The 15930-nt window shown below is 41.6% G+C and overlaps 1 protein-coding gene across 3 annotated transcripts in view; it reads left to right on the forward strand.

Annotated features, from left to right (window-relative positions):
* Positions 1–203: 203 nt before the first annotated feature.
* Positions 204–15930, forward strand: part of LOC306803477 (carnitine O-palmitoyltransferase 1, liver isoform-like) — a 37699-nt gene continuing 21972 nt past the window's right edge. The window contains exons 1-5 of one of the 3 annotated variants that reach the window (XM_079308947.1): positions 204–342; positions 12459–12538; positions 12681–12833; positions 13842–13981; positions 14385–14556. In XM_079308947.1, coding sequence (XP_079165073.1) covers positions 12693–12833; positions 13842–13981; positions 14385–14556 — 453 coding nt within the window. In that variant the 5' untranslated portion in view covers positions 204–342; positions 12459–12538; positions 12681–12692. Of the gene's footprint in view, positions 343–1341; positions 1451–12458; positions 12539–12680; positions 12834–13841; positions 13982–14384; positions 14557–15471; positions 15492–15930 lie in introns of those variants that run through there. The other 2 variants (XM_079308948.1, XM_079308949.1) reach the window with 2 other exon arrangements.

The following is a 15930-nucleotide window of genomic DNA, read 5'->3' on the forward strand; positions in this document are numbered from 1 at the left end:
CCAGCCTCTCCTCGCAGTCCCCGAAGCTTCTTTCCCGCTGACGCTTGCGAGCCCACAGGGACCGTGTTTCCCGGTTCCTGTCGCAACCCCAGGACCGCCACTCCCACGGCCACGCATCCCCGCGCGTCCGGCTTCCTCCACCGACGGCCCATCCCATCCCATCCCATCCCATCCCAGCCCAGCCCAGCCCAGGCCACCCCATCCCTGCCGCGGCACCTCCCCGCCCGCCTCCGCTCCGCCTCCGCGGGGCGTGCAGGGGAGCGGCCGCCGTCCCATCGCTGCTTCCCGAGCGGCCGCCGCGGCACCGGCCCGCTCGCCGCCCGTCGCCGCCGGTCTCTGCAGGTGAGCGGCGCGGGGCCCGGCTCCGGGCTGGGCAGGGGGCGGCCGTGTGTCCGGCCGATTCACCGCGGGCTGCCGCTCCCCTCCCCCTGCGGCCGGGACGCGCCGCCGGCCGCCGTCCTCGGGGCTGGGGAAGGGCAGCACCGGGCACAGGCGGACGGGCTCGCTCGCTCCGGTTTTAGCCTCATTGTTGTTTCCATTAGGTCGAGCACGAAGTTCCGTGGTGCCTGTGCGCCGGGCGCCGCTTCCTAAGCGGGGCTCGTCCTTGCTGGAGAAAAGGGTGGAAACGCAGGGAAGGGTGGTGGGCGCGGTGCTGGAGAGTCCTGGAAAGGCGCGGTGCCCTTGGCATCGTGCTCGCCATTTGCCCCGGCTTGAGGAGTAGTGCCTCAGTGCCGCAGATAAGGGCGGGGATGGGGGCAGGGGAGCGGTGTGACACACGTACAGGACCGGGGATTCGCTGAATCTGTGCCGCCGCGAAACAAAGGTGACACTGGTGACCCGCGGCCCCGTGGGTTTGACTCGTAACCGGGAGGAGTTCCGCGTCCGTGGAAGTGTGCGCGCGGCGTGGCATCGGTGCTGGCTTCTCAAGTGCGGAAACGAATTTATTGTGTGTGTCTCTGAGAGAGAAACTAGCCTGTATGTCCCTGTGATTGCAGCCTGTAAAAAAACCTATAAAAACCGCAGTCACTACAAACTGCTGGAACTACAAACACAGGAAACGTAATATCTTGTTCGGGGCGTGACAGGTTTACTGCATGAGAATGCTAATTAGATTTCTTGTAAAAAGACAGATCAAGATTCTTGCAGCATCACGGAATTACATTTTCTCGCCTCGTATTCCCACAGCTTTGGTCTTTGCGCTGTGTTCTCTGGTTTAAAATAGAAAACTGAACCTAAAATATTACTTGGGCTGTGATCCAGTTATAATGGATGTGTATAGTGTTGATGAAACTGTAACAGGAAGCACTTTTTTTGGAAAGAGAAAAGTACAAAGTAGGACCAAGACAAACGTCTCATTCTTCCTCCGAACCTGGCAGTTCGTCAGCACTTGGAGGACAATCTGCAGTCTAAAGGAAATTACAGTACAGAAAACTGCTCGTTTCCTTTTCACGTGAGTGTAGACAGTAGCTGAAAATGGAGATCTAATGCTTTCGTTCTTCTTTCATTACGTTTTCCCGAGTGTCTGACGTCTTCGGTTTCCATATCGGCTAACTCCTTTATGCTTTTTCTGCTCATCAGAACTGGATGCTACTTAAAACAAGTGTTGCGGGCTTCCGTGGTAGCTAGCAGGTTCTTTTCCTCTTGTAAGCATATCAATATAAACTAATGATTGCCAGTTTACGGCAGCACAGGTGGTGGTGTGTGGATCTTTGTTGTCCTTGGAAATGTAACTTCTCATGTTTACACAGGTATCGGGCTCTGTCACAACCGTGACTTAGTTTGAAAGTTAAGTCGATCTGAGTGCTTTCTAAAATTTTGGGGTGTTTCAACCCCGATTGAAAAGCCTCTTCCAAGGAAGAAATCGCTATTCCTTGTTCAAGAAAAGCGTCCCCTCGAACAACTGAGGCTGGAAATCGCTGAGCTGGGCGAGCCGAGCACACCCTTTTCCCCCGCTCGCTGGGAGATGCGCTTGGCTCCTTTCATCGCTTGCGGTCCTTTTCTCTGGGAACTTTTGTTTGGCAGCGGCTTCCCGGCGCGCGTGGAAAGGCCTGGAGCGGCCGGGGACGCGCGGGGCGGGGCCGCGGCGGCGCGACCTTTCACCCACTTCTGGGGAGCGTCACGTGAGCGCGCCCGGGCTGGGGCCGCGCGCCGGGAGCGCGCCGGGGGCGGGGGCGCGCCCGCGGCTCGGGAGCGGGAGCGGGAGCGGGAGCGAGGGGAGGATGGAGCCGGACAGGGGGCAGAGTGAACCCCGGGACAGGGAGGGGGGTCCTGCGCCCTCCAGACAGTGGCGAGCACAGTGGGGAATCCCAAGTCTTACCTCAAAAGTCTGGGTCGAAAGGCTAAGCCTTAAGCAAATGTTTGTAGTAAAAAGAGAAGCAACACTCCCACCCCCCCCCCCCCAAAAAAAAAAAAAACCAAATAAAACCCCAGCCAGTCAACAGAACTCCAAAACTATGTATTTTTTTTCTTTTTAACATTCCAAACCCATTGTCTTTGCCCTGCAGCATGCGTGTATCATAGTCCGAACTCCACATGTTTGGAAAAATGCAGTCCAAATGACTGAACCCTCTTTCTTCAGGTCTGGATAAACTTTAATGTGAATGTCAATTTAAATATTTTTGCAAATCTTTGGAACTGGTTCTTCAGTCTTAGCCTCATGCAAGCTGATAGATCTTATTGAGGTCTTTCAGCCTTGTGCAGTAAGTGGTCATTGAACTACTGTGAGAGCAATTAACACAGTTTGCTTTTCCATCACCACACATTGCATCTCCTAAGTCCTAAAATGTGACATCGTTTATGTCTCCTAAAAGTCCAGCCACTCCAGAAACATTTGTTGTCGTAAAAAAGATAATAATTCTTGTTTACTGCAAGAGCACAGGAGCTCATTAAGTTCAAAGAGAGAAAGAAGGGTTCAATAATCTTGTGTAATTTGAATGCCTGGGTATGCCTTTTATAGCAGTTAAAGAGAAATACCCAGGTCTAGAGCCTAGTTTTTTATGAGGTGGTGGAGGTTTCTGCATGGTATGATAACTGTGCAGTGTTTTAGCAGAGTATGCTTCTCTCTTAGATTATTCTGGGTTTCTAGAAGGTCAGAGGATGTAGCTTGTTGGGATGTGGACAATATAACATGTATTGCAGTAGAGGCTAGAATGATCTAAGAGGCCTAGGAACAAAATAGCATGTCCTGTATAAGGAAAAAAATCTCTAGAAAAAATCCAACAGTTGTAAAAGTTTCTGTTTTGATTTTGGAGAATGTTGGTGGTTTGTGTTCATTGGGGGTTTTGGGAGGGTTGTTTGCTTATTTGTTGATGTGTACATTTCCATCTTCTACAGGAGCATACTATTGGGAAAAGGAGAGGGATCATATGATCCAGAAACTGTACAGATTAATATACCTTAGGGTTAGCCCAGTAATTAATTAACAGATTGTTTCCAAATCTCCTCTGCTTTGCCTGTTTCCAGATCAGGTGAGAAGAACAACTTACTAACTGTGGCTTTTCTCCTTGAAGTGCCAGTGAAAACAGTCAGTTCTCTGAACACCTCTGGGAAATGGTGATGGCATCTGTGTTGAGTCTAATGGGAATCTCAAGCCTGCAGACAAACACTTGGTTGGATGTCTTAAACTGAATGCTGAGCCTACATTGGAGTCTGGCCTCTGAAATTAACTTGCTTGTCACAGCAGCTGGCAGTCACTATGGGAGCCCCCAGAAATAACTGAGTGGGGAGCACATGAACTTTCTGTCGCTCCTCAGTTCCTCACCATCTTGGACATGTTCAGTGTAAACAGTGTCATTCAGTGTAATGGAAAATAGTGTTTCAGAGCCACTGTCTGTGACTATTTTCTCCATTGGCATCAGTTGTTCTGAAATGGTTCCAATCTGATCCAGCCCCTCTGAACAGTTGAAAGCTGTGTGTGAATCAAAGCTCACACTGTTTTTCTTGACTTTCTGTTTGAGAGCTACAGCTGAGTGGTTGCCATTGCTGTAGTGTAGTGTTTGTGAGGAGCTAGGGGCATTGGACTGAGTCTGCCTCCTAACTATTCATGATCCCAGGGGCAGTGAGCTTCTGGGATGGAAGATTTGTGTATGACAAATAGATTAAACCTGCTTTAAAGGAAGACAGCTGTTTGGGTATGTTTATGTTGCATTCGTTGGCCTCTTTGTCATTATCTCTTTTAATCCATATAGACCTGTTGCTCCAGTTTACCACCAAGAAAGGAAATAAGAAAATTGGCCCAAGATTTCAAAAGAGATATCTGCAGAAGGTAATGGATATATTCACCCACAAGTGATCGTGGAAAACTGATGAGGTCAGGATGTAAACTATCAGTAGGACAGCAAGTTACTGAAGACTTCTTAGCTGTTGTGATTTCAAGCTCTCTCCTGTGGGTGAGGTTTGCTGTGGGTCCCAGTGTTGCTGGAGCTGGGCAGATACATGCATTTAGTTCTCCACCTTGGCTTCAACCACAGCATTTGTTCATCTCTTAGTTGTGAGAAATCCTTAAAGACATTTGCAATTTCAAGAGACCACACCTGTCAGGTGTAGGTGAGGGTGGGAAAGATTGGAGCCAATGATTAGCAATAACCAAATATGAGAACTTGTCCCAACTAAAGTGTCATGAGAACACCTGTCAGGTTAATTTTGTTTTCATCAGTGCTATGTTAATTCACCTTTTAAAGGAGAGTGACTCTTTAGTTTCTGTTTTATTTGTATGCCATAGTCATTAGGTTCACCTGAGAAGCCTCGAGTGAACTTAATCCTTGTGGCTAATTTTTGCACCGATGTGATTTGGGTTCACTCCTCTCATATTTCTTGTAAAGATTTTGTGTCTGTAAAATATGATTAGTCATTGTAAGATAGCTGGGTTATTGGTAAGACTTGAAAGCAGAGAGTTATCTGTGTCATCCTATACACTGAAGCATGATTAGGCATTACTGAAGGTTAGTAGGCAAAGAGGCCTAATTTAGAAGTAGAAATTCTCAACGAATAACTGTGTCTGGTTAATCTTTATAGTAAGTTCAGAAGTCAGAACCTTGTGGAATGTCACATGAGCTAAGCATAAACTCAATACCCTGACCTAAGAGAATATGCAAGAAACAGAAATGAGAGGCCAGGCAGTCTTTTTGTTCATATGTTTAAATGTTTCAGCTGCATATTTTATACAGCTTACTGAAGATTTTATAGAACAGACCTGAATTTCCTTGGGAAGGCATAGAACTCTAGACAAATTTGCTGCCTGTTTAGATTTCCCTTAAACTGAATGCTTTTTCTATAGCTTTAATTTTAATTTTGTTCAGCTATGCATCAAAGAAGCACCCCATGCACACAAGTAAAAGCATTTTTGGCATCCTTCTGGCATTCCCTGGTTAGCTGCTTCATCTTATTGATCCTCTTGCAGTAGGACAGAATTTTGGCATTTATGTGGGTGACTGCCTCTCCACCACTCCCAAGAGTGGATGGGACCTTCAGTTACTGAGCCAGTGCTGGATGCTGCTGTACAGTGTATACTTCAGGGCCTGGAATTATTGTATTTACAGCAAACCCAGGAAAAACCTCCATGTACTCTCCTGAAGTCACATCCATTTTATTGATAATTGATAATACAGTCATTTTTAATTTGATAGGAGCAGTCAATGTTTTCTTTAGATAGTTGTATATACATGTAACATTTAATTTCAAGCTTTTTTATTATTATTAGGAGCTTGTATGGTTTCCCATCATATCACTGCAGAATATGGGGCAGTCAGCTCTAGAAATCTACCTGCTGCTTTAAGACTGGCAGACTTTCACTGGGCAAGGCAGTGGTATTTAAAATACCAATATACATATGAAAACCTTGTATAATGGCACTTTGGTGCCATTCAGCAAAGGCAAAGTTACTGGAGTAATGTTGAAAAGCTGAGATGACTCATTTTCTAAAGGGTTCATTCTTCAAAGTCCAGTTTCTTTTATGCTCCAAACAACTAGCATATTTTTGTCAGTGGCAGAAAACTTGCTCTTTTCGAATATTTGGCTGCTACTACCAATTTGAATTTCAAGGTATGCTATTCATTTAAAGCAATTGAAGCACAAGATTTCTTGTTCAGGCCTTAGTGGTCTGTAAGTTTATTTTTTGCAGCCGATGTCTTATAAAAACTCCTACATTAAATTTATTAAAGCATCTCTGGAGGTTTCATAGTTCAAGCCCTTAATCCTCTTACTGGCTCTTCACTGGACTCTCTCCAGCAGTTTCATTTCTCACACAGGGAGCCCAGAACTGGACAGAGTTTGAGATGAGACCTCAGCAGCACTGAGTAGAACAACAGAATCACTTCCCCCAACCTGGTGGCAGGAGTCCTGCTAATGCCCCCAGGATTCTGTCAGCCTCCTCTGCAGCCTTTGCTGCAAGGACACCTTCTTGGCTCACTTGCTGAGCTTTGCTTTCCAGCCAGTCAGTCCCTGGTGTGTGCTGCTGTGTGGGGTTAATCCTCCCCACGTGCAGGACTTTGCACTTCTCCTTGTTGAACTTCACAAGGTTTCAGCCTGCCTGTTGCTCCACCCTGTCAAGGTCCATCTGGGTGGCTGTGAAAACCTTTAATTTACCAGCCACTGCTCCCAGTTGCAATCCCTGTATTTGTGAACCCATTGGCAGTTTCAGTTTGGGGTTTTTTTACCTCTTTTTACCTCTGGTGGGTGGGATTTTTTGGTTGGTTGGTTTGTTGCCTCCACTTCTGGATGATTGTATAAATCAGTTAAACTGTAGCAGGTGGCAAAGTGTGCAAATAAACTAACAGGCTAGGAAGTTATTTGAGGATGTTGGCACTGGCTTTGTGCCATCACTCTGTATCATTTCATTGCAAGCACTCTGTCTAGGCAAAGCCATGGTTTCGTCTGAATACTTTGTGTAGGTGGTACTGGAGGCTTGGACTGACAGGACCATCAATAACAGAAATCCAAGTGAAACATGTAATAATGCCTGGAGAGATTGCATAGACATCTCAGTGTTTGGAATTCTCTTTCTTTTGATTTAGTGCTTGATATGAAATATGAGTGTACAAAGTTCTTTAGTGATCTGTATAAAACAAAATACATTCATAGTTTTGGCTTTCTGGAGATAGAAAATGCAAATTTCCATAGTAATGGCTTACACAGCTGCTGAGAGAAAATACTTGGTCACTGTCTCAGCACAAACACAGCACTGCTATTCAAGTGTTTAAATCCTGGCTTTAATTTCATTAAGTATGTCCTCTGACTCTTAAAATTCAGTGACCTACCCTGAAGTGTCAAAATATGTTATCACTAAATGTACAAAATAAATATTTTGGATGTCTGTTTTCTTTTAAAAGCTGTAGCAAGCTCACCTCCTGAAGAGAGATCTGATGGGTGGACAGCAAAATACTGAATAAAATCTCTTAAATATTTAAAGAGGTTTCAGACATAAAGTTCTTTACTAGACCTTTTGGGAACTCCAGAATTATTTTCAAGTTCTCTGTGGCTGCTTTTAACATTCAAACTGTAACTCTTACTGATTTGCATGTTAATAGAAATGGGTTCCCTCCTCCTTGCTTTTCTCTTTTAAATAAACTGGTTTGGGGTCAGACTAAGACTTTGGGGTACTTGCTTGGTTTTCCAAAACCATTCTTCAGTCAAGGGTATCTAGTTTTAAATAAAAATCTTAATATAGTTTTAAGTATGTTTACTAAATAAATTGGGTTTAATGTACTTTCATCTGATATTTTTCTCCACTCCCATCTTGAAAGCTGCCTTAAACAATGGCATTTTAAATAGTGTCACACTTTTCTCCTCATCAGTCTCTATTTGAAACCAGAGTACCAAGCTAAAATTTGAAGTTGTAAGTTTATTTTAAGAAATGTGTAAAGAATTCTTCAGGGTCAAGTTTCTGTTGTGGTTCGTTGGGATTTTCATTTTGTTTTGGGCTGGTTTTTTGTTTGTTTGTTTGTTTGTTTATTTTTTTACTTCTAAGATCCCAAGTAGGAACTTGGCAGGAGTCAGAAGACAAAGCTTTTGTCATAAGATGCTTCTCCTTGCTTTATTGGTGGTGCCTTGTATCTGTCTGAAGATATGAGGGCTTCCAGGTAATTTTGAATTCAGAAATGCCATGATACAGGCAATTCTGATTTCAGAACTGCCATCATACCTGTGATGCTACAAATCTACCTACCATCTATAGCACTGCATGGCTAGAGTGCCAAGGATGTCTGTGTGAGAGCTCTGACAGTGTCAAACCTGTGTGTGGTGGTACATAGCCATGTTCTCAGAGAAACTAAATGGAGAAAACTGTCAGGTCGTGATTATCCAAGTAGAGTAATTGGAGAGAATTGTTTTGTGAGCTTGGTTTGGTTCCTGACAGTCATATGCCCTGCATATTAAAGCTAATCTGCAAAAGGTGTCAGAAACCTAGGAGGAGAAATTCTAAATTATCAATGTACCTTGGAAGTGAGAGTCATAGAATTAAGTCATTCATCAAGGTTTTAGCTGTTCAGGATCAGGTGAACAGGACCTCTTCAGTTTTCCTCTGCATTTGTTTGCTTCTTTTGCAGTAAAAGGAGCTATAGATGGGAAAACTGTGTTTAAGTGATATGTGTCTTTTCATTACATGTTTCAAATCCTGACAAGGACAAGTAGCAGGGGTTTTTCCTATTCAAGAGGAAGAGGAAATGTGGAAAAAAGTGAATTGCATGATCCATGCAATGTATAGGAAGCTAGTGACATCCTCTTAAAGCCTAGGATTTGCATTTATTTTGAGGTATTGAGGAGGCCTTTATTCATTTTAGCATTATGACTTTCTCCATGCAACGTGAAATTTACAGAAAACTAAAAAGATTCATACTCAACAGTATTTCCAGGAGTAACTGCTTCAAGAATTAATACTTTGTTTTTGTGCAGTGTACTGTAATGCAATTAGCTTCTTTATCATGGCTTGCTGCTTTTTAAAATGGACATGGCAGTTCTTTCACTGTGCTTCAGAGAGACATTGCCAGCCACTGGTAACTTCTGGCATGCTTGACTTAAATGGAAGCATCCTGCACACAGGAGCTCTCATGGCCTCAGATTTTCCAGAGCTGAAGCCTTTATCTCCTTCTGGGATTTCAGGAACTGGCTGTTCAGTGTTTGCAACCTAAAATAAGGTCTGTGAGCTGTAAATGTCCTAAAACTGCAAAAATAACAATGTGATTATGCTTTTTACATAGTAGATGTAGCAGCACAGTTTTGCAGACCTTCAGCACATAGGCTTTCTAGTGTGCAACGTGTTTTCTTGGCTTAAAAGTGACATTCAGCCTAGCAGTGCTTGTTTATAACAATGAGGAAAAAATTGTGCTTAGTTTAGTTTGGCTCGAGCAGAGGTATGAAAAAGGAAGAGGAAAAACATCTGCAACTGTTACAGCATGTTTGAATTTAAATAAAACCAGATAAAAGCAAGGAACAGGCAGCTCTCTTCTTTAAATAAAAGGAAAAAAACTTGCAAACAATCAATAAACCAGATTTTCAGGGGCAAGCATGCGGTTTTTTTAAGGTACATTAATATTGCAAGAGAACACTGAAAGGAATGAAAATAGCCATTTCACATTAGTTGTAGAAATTCTTGTGCTGAGGATTTTTTTCCCCCCCTTTCAGTAAGACTCAGCCAAGCTGCTAGCAAAGTCAAAAGCTGTTGTTTATGGCTCTCTGCTGGGAAGGAGGTTAATTAGCACATGCAGACCCCGATGCCCGCAGTCAGAAGAGCTATTGTTGCAGCGCTGGTTCAGCGGGCGCTGCCTTAGGAGCGGTGGCAAGTCAAGTTTAAAAGTCCAAGGCTCCGCCTGCGCCCTTTCCCCTACTTTGCTGGCGAGCACGTGGCGGCGCAGGAATGCGGCGAGGGGAAGCGTACGCGGCTTAGGATTAAATTGGCCTTTAAGGAGGAAAACAAGTGCTCAAAGAAGCGGACTTCGGGAAGCCTTTGGTATTCCGCCTTCATAATTCAGGGCGCTTTTAAAGGCTTATGGTTTTCTTAAGCAAAGGAAAAGAGTATGAAAAGAAACAAGCCGTTTTATTGTTTCACTTCTTAATGTCAAGCAGTACAGTCCTAGAACTGGATTGTATTTATTTGCGGGGTTTATTTGCTTAATTCAGGATTAATTCTTGCTGGATTTTTTTTTCTTTTTTTCATTTGGGGATAAGGAATATTTCCCTTAATGAAGCTTATTTGTTTATATGAGAATGCTAAATTTTAATTCATTAAAATGTCAGGTTGACTGGTAATGCTTGATGCTACTTATAATTTTTTTTTTTTTTTTTTTTTTTTTTTGTCTTAGGACAGTAAAAAAAGCATGTGCTTAAAAAACGAAAGGGTTCCTGAAATTCTTTCCATTCAGAAACAAAGAGGAGGTTAATTATAAATTTCCAGGCTGAGAAGTCACAGGGGAGTTGAAGGGTAAGGGAAACTAGTTGATCTTGTACTTGAGACAGTGGCATTCAGAATACAAAATTCCATGAGTGAAACTGAGCAGAACCTGTTGGCCCTTCTTGAGACAAATCCAGGTGCCTGATTCTCTGTATGCAAATATGGTTGTGTTCTTTGTGTGTGTTTTTTGGGGTTTTATCATCACAGTGTTAACAGTGCCACTAAACGTATGACAAATTCTTAACTTGGAATGCTTTTGCATACTCTGTTGAGTTCAGGTTATACTCTGTATTACTGCTGCCTCTGCCTGGTTTTTTTCTCTTGTCAGCTGGTGATGAGCAGCTTGAATGAATGAATGGACAGCTGACTTTGACTTCCTCATACTTGCCTACAGCAGAGCCCATATAAGTAGTTGTTAGTGAGGGAGTCATTAAGTGCTACAAATTGCAGTTGTTACTCAGGCACACAGGGCTTGTGCTAAAGCTTTTGAAACTGGAGTTCAAAGCTGGTTTGCATTCTTCTCCTTTGTTCTTCTTTGTTATTCTAATCAGACACTGCACACACATAAATCAATTGCATACTGTCTGTAGGATACCGTGAGCTTCAGGTGCTTTGATTCACCCAGCTCACAGCTTCTAAATCCTGAGCAGTGGCTGAGGGATTTGTGAGATGAGTGAGTTACCATCAGGCACTGCAGCAGGAGTTGTATTGCAGAGGTGGTTCACTGCAGGCTGCTCCAGGAACAGGCACGTTCAATACTGCAAAGGATCCATGCCTGTTGGCCAGCAACCTTAATAGATGATGTGCAACAGCACTTGACTCATTCATCTCTGCCAAGTATTCCTTCTCTTTGTATATTGTGTACTTATTTCCTAAGCCTTCTGTTCTTGCTGCATTCCAAGTGCCTGGTTGTCTACTCATACACCTTGGCACCCATTCTTTGTGTTCCTGATGACTTTGATTAAGCATTTACAGGCTTGAGGAGCAGCACTCTGGTCATAATAAACTGCTTTTGAAATGCCCACCTAAATTGCACTGGTTAGTCCTCACATGCTGTTCAACAGGGGATGACAGTCTACCAGAATTTAATTACTTTAGCTTTAAGGATTTTAAAAGGTGAAGTAGTTGTACTTTTTTTTTTTTTTTTTTTTTTTTTTTTTTTTTTTTTTTTTTTTTTTTTTTTTTTTTTTTGCTTACAGAGAAATGCCAGTGCAACCTTAAAGCACTTAGTATTGATAACATGTTTTGTGCCAGCGTAAATCTCAGTCTAAAACTTGCCCTTGAATCTTGACCTACAGATGGGGTAATAAATTCCACTACCATGTAGTCCTACTTCTAGGGATATTGGTTTAGGGCTATGCATTAAAGTTTTGGTATGCTGATATATTAAGCTGGACAAGAGACTGACTTTGGAATCATGATGCTCTCCTCAAGAGTATATAGTTTTGACCATTTCAATGTTATACATAGAGTCTGACTGCAAAAATCTACTTTCTAATTGTAAGTTCTCAAAAAACATTAGTCTGAATCAATAATTAGTAGGAATAACTTCGATGGTATTTATGTATAAACATTGGCATGGTTGTTGATATTTGTTTTGGCAGTTAAACAGAGCTTCAATTCCATGAAATTTCATCATAATTTCAGATTTTTTTTGGGAAGGTAATTTTGCTGACAGTTGTGATTTGTTTTCCTCAGCTCTGCATAGTTTTGATTTTTCAAGTTATTTGCCAGACACAGCATGGAGCCACAGAGACTGTAGGCTCTTATTGCTTTGAGTAATCATATTGAAACTAGGATGTGCAAAAAAAAAAAAAACAAAACCTGGGAGAAGATATGGCCAAAAGCAGCTTTGTTTTTCTAGCTGAGGTCAACATTTTGGATACCTTTTGTTTCAAATAAAACATTTTCTGAATCATCTTTGAAATGTAAGATGCTCTGTGATATGCTTTTTCTAAATGTTTTGGCTTTCTGTTCTGCTTCCATTTTTAATGTATTGCCTGTATAGATGATATGCAGCTATCTGTGATGCTGCCAAAACACCTGAATTACACAAGTCTTTTGTTTCCATTTGCAGCTGTTTTGGTTAAAAGTGGTGCCTTAAATTAACCTTCAGGACACTCAGACTGAAGTGCAAGCAGAGCCTGTAAGGAAAAGGCAAGTACTATATGTGAATTTTTTATACTTAGAAATCTTTGCCAAAATTATGGTGTAGAAAATACCTTGCTCGAAATGGACTAGCTCCTATTTCCTTTGGACAAGAAGGAATTACTCTTTTTACACTTTGTTTTTTTGGCAGAACTCTCTGAAGATGGCGGAAGCTCATCAGGCAGTAGCTTTTCAATTTACAGTAACTCCAGATGGGATTGACCTGCGGATGAGCCATGAGGCACTCAAACAGATTTACCTGTCTGGTGTCTATTCATGGAAGAAGAAGTTCATCAGATTCAAGGTATGCTAAACTAGTCCAGTCCACAAAACTGCAGGGTTATTTAAAGTTTTATGAATTTATAGAAGTTTTTTTAGGGAAAACTGATTTTTTTTTCCCCTTCGTGGTAAATAGAGCTCCTCATTGTGAAAGGCTTATGGGGGTTTTATTTAAAACAGGGAGTACTGAGGAAGGTGCCACAAGATGATACTGTAGAGACTGAAAGGGTACATATTTTTTATTCACTCTGTGGAAGCAAGATGAAGGAGATGTAGAAATTAACTTAAGTGTCTTCGTTCTCTTCAAGATGCACCTCCTAATTATGTAATCTTTTAGCAGAAGTCAAAAATATGACTAGTTGTAATCTTTAGTGTCATATGTCTTAGGGCTACAAGGCTACACTATTACAGCTAAGTAGTATTGTTTCTGATTAAGCATTTGATGTAGATTGCTATGAATTTGTTGTTCTGTTTATGGGATTATAATTCTAAATATGCATTTAATTAGTAGGAAACTACATAAGCTACAGGCTGTCTTCAATATCTCTGTCAAAAACATAAACATATTAAGAGAAATCTTACTAAATTTTTCTTATAAAGCCGTGAGAAGGACTATTTAAATAATCTAAAAATCATTATTTCTGGTTCTCAGTGTCTTGTTCAGTAGGATATTTTTGCCATATTCATATAGAAGCATCAAACTCAGTGTAAATTGAAATTATTGAAGCATCATTTGTTTTAGAGTTGTTAGTTTCAGTATTTTTAGTAAAACTTGCAGCAGGGTCAGTGGTGTCTATAAGAGAATGTAAAAGTTCCTTTCACTGTTGATATCATTGTTATAATTTTCTGTAGTAATCCTACTTAAGTAAATCCATTCCCTACCACTGACATAATCACGTGTAAGAAAATGTTGGACGATCTTTAGTTATTTATAAGTAAATGATTTCAATGTGTTGATTTTTATTTCTTTCTATGGTAATATGAAGTCAGTCACTTTGGTATGAGAAAATTATGTGAAGGCTTTTCTTTCCAGAATGGAATTATCACAGGAGTTTATCCTGCTAGCCCATCTAGCTGGCTTATTGTAGTGGTGGGTGTGATGTCAACCATGTACGCCAAAATTGATCCTTCCTTAGGAATAATAGCCAAGATCAACAGAACACTTGATACAACGTGAGTAGACTGAAAGGCTACTGTTCCTCTGAAGGGAAATCAGTTTATTTGCAGCTACTCTTAAAGCTATTCCTGTTAAAATGCATCAGTTTTAGAATAGCAACTTTGTGACATGGTAAGCCAAATAGACAGATGTAGGAGGATGTGAAATGGGGAGGTTGTTGTACCAGTACTGCTGCAGTTTTCTGGGTATTTGGGAAGCACATTTGGGAACTTTTCTATCCTTTGATGTTGCTGTATGAAATGGTGTTTGGAAAGGCATGTATGAAAGAAGAGTAAGCAGGCATAAAGCTTGTGTAAGGCATCTCTGTACTACTATTAGACTTGTGTTTGCAATACCAGCTTCTCTTTGGAACTTAAATGGACCCTAACTGGCATATGCTGGCTTTTGTTTTATAAATAGTGGCTACATGTCAAACCAAACACAGAACATTGTGAGTGGAGTGCTTTTTGGCACAGGGCTCTGGGTGGCCCTCATCGTCACAATGCGCTACTCCCTGAAAATGCTGCTCTCCTACCACGGCTGGATGTTCTCTGAACACGGCAAGCTCAGTGCTGGCACCAAGTTCTGGATGGTAAGGATGTGTTGGCTTCATTTTGTCTCAACTTCTAACTGATCAGTATTCAAAGCCTGAAAAGAAAATGTTGTTGTTTTATTCCTTTCTTGTGGTTTTTATGTCATGGGACAGGAGGCTGTCAGGTAGCTTTTTCTACTGCTTTTGTACCCTTCTAATGCTGTAATGAAACTATTCATCATGGCCTTCTGGAAGGAAGAGTAAACACTTCAAGAATAACTACTGAATTTGCCAACACCTTGGGCCTGTGTGACTCAATACCTACTTTTTCTCTGTGTGCAAGTACAGCTTAAGTAACTCCAGCTGCAGCACCAAAGAATCTTGTCCTCACAGAAAGTGCTCCCCTAAATCTTTGTTGTAATGCAGGATTTCTAGTCATCTATTATAAAATTATTCTTATGTTTGGAAAATATTGTTGAGTGTCCTTTCAACTGATTTATTGGTATGCCTCCAAAATGAATTGGGGAAGAAGCATAAGGTGTAGGTAGCATGTCATGCAGTTTTCAGATAAGGATGAGGTGAGAGTGGTATCTCCTGTGGATTGGTGTGATGCTTTGGAAAAGGATTCTTAAAGGATATGATAGCTATAAAGTGAGGAAATGTGGATGTTGGTGCTGCAAGAGATGAAGTGGGTTTTGCTATTTGGATTCAGTTGTTTCATCTCACTTTTGCCTGTATTGTGGTAGAAATAGCTTGGTTTCTGTACTGTGATAAAATTAAGTCTTTGCAGCCTCAAAAGTTCACAGATGTGTGTTAAGCTAAGCACAGGTCATGATTTACTATGGGAGCTATTCAAGGACAAGTATCCAGAATGGTGTACACTAAAATAGAGTTTAATGTTTGTCTGTTACAAATGAAATTTCTAATTGCTGGTTTCTCCTGGAAGTGGTATCAGCCTCATGACTCAAATTGGTACCATCCAGAGGCTCTGAATGGTAAGGCTTTCTGTCAATTGCTTGGAGCTGTAGCTGCCTTGGTTTTCAGCATGTCATACCAGATAGATACTTCAAAGCTCTTAATATTGCCTTATCAACCTTAAAACAGTATGAACTGTAATGCTACTTACCATGCTTTGTTGCATATTGTATTTATCAATTTTAGTTTATCATATATGTTGCATATGTATTTTGTTGTGTACTGTATACATTTTAAAAGTACAGAACACTGAAGGTATAGGCCCAACAGAGTCTCATCTATACCTACTATGCAGGTCTATTTAACTAGACCCAGCAAAAGAGAAGACTGGCTTCACTAGTGAAACAGCTCCAAATACCTTAGCTTTCTAGATTTTTATAATACTGTTTTCTCTTCAAATCATCATGCAGATCAAAAACCTGAACTCTAATTTCTGTCACGGTGATTTTTCAGACTGGT

Source organism: Erithacus rubecula (genome assembly GCF_903797595.1).
Source record: "Erithacus rubecula genome assembly, chromosome: 6".
In the NCBI taxonomy this organism is placed as follows: domain Eukaryota; kingdom Metazoa; phylum Chordata; class Aves; order Passeriformes; family Muscicapidae; genus Erithacus; species Erithacus rubecula.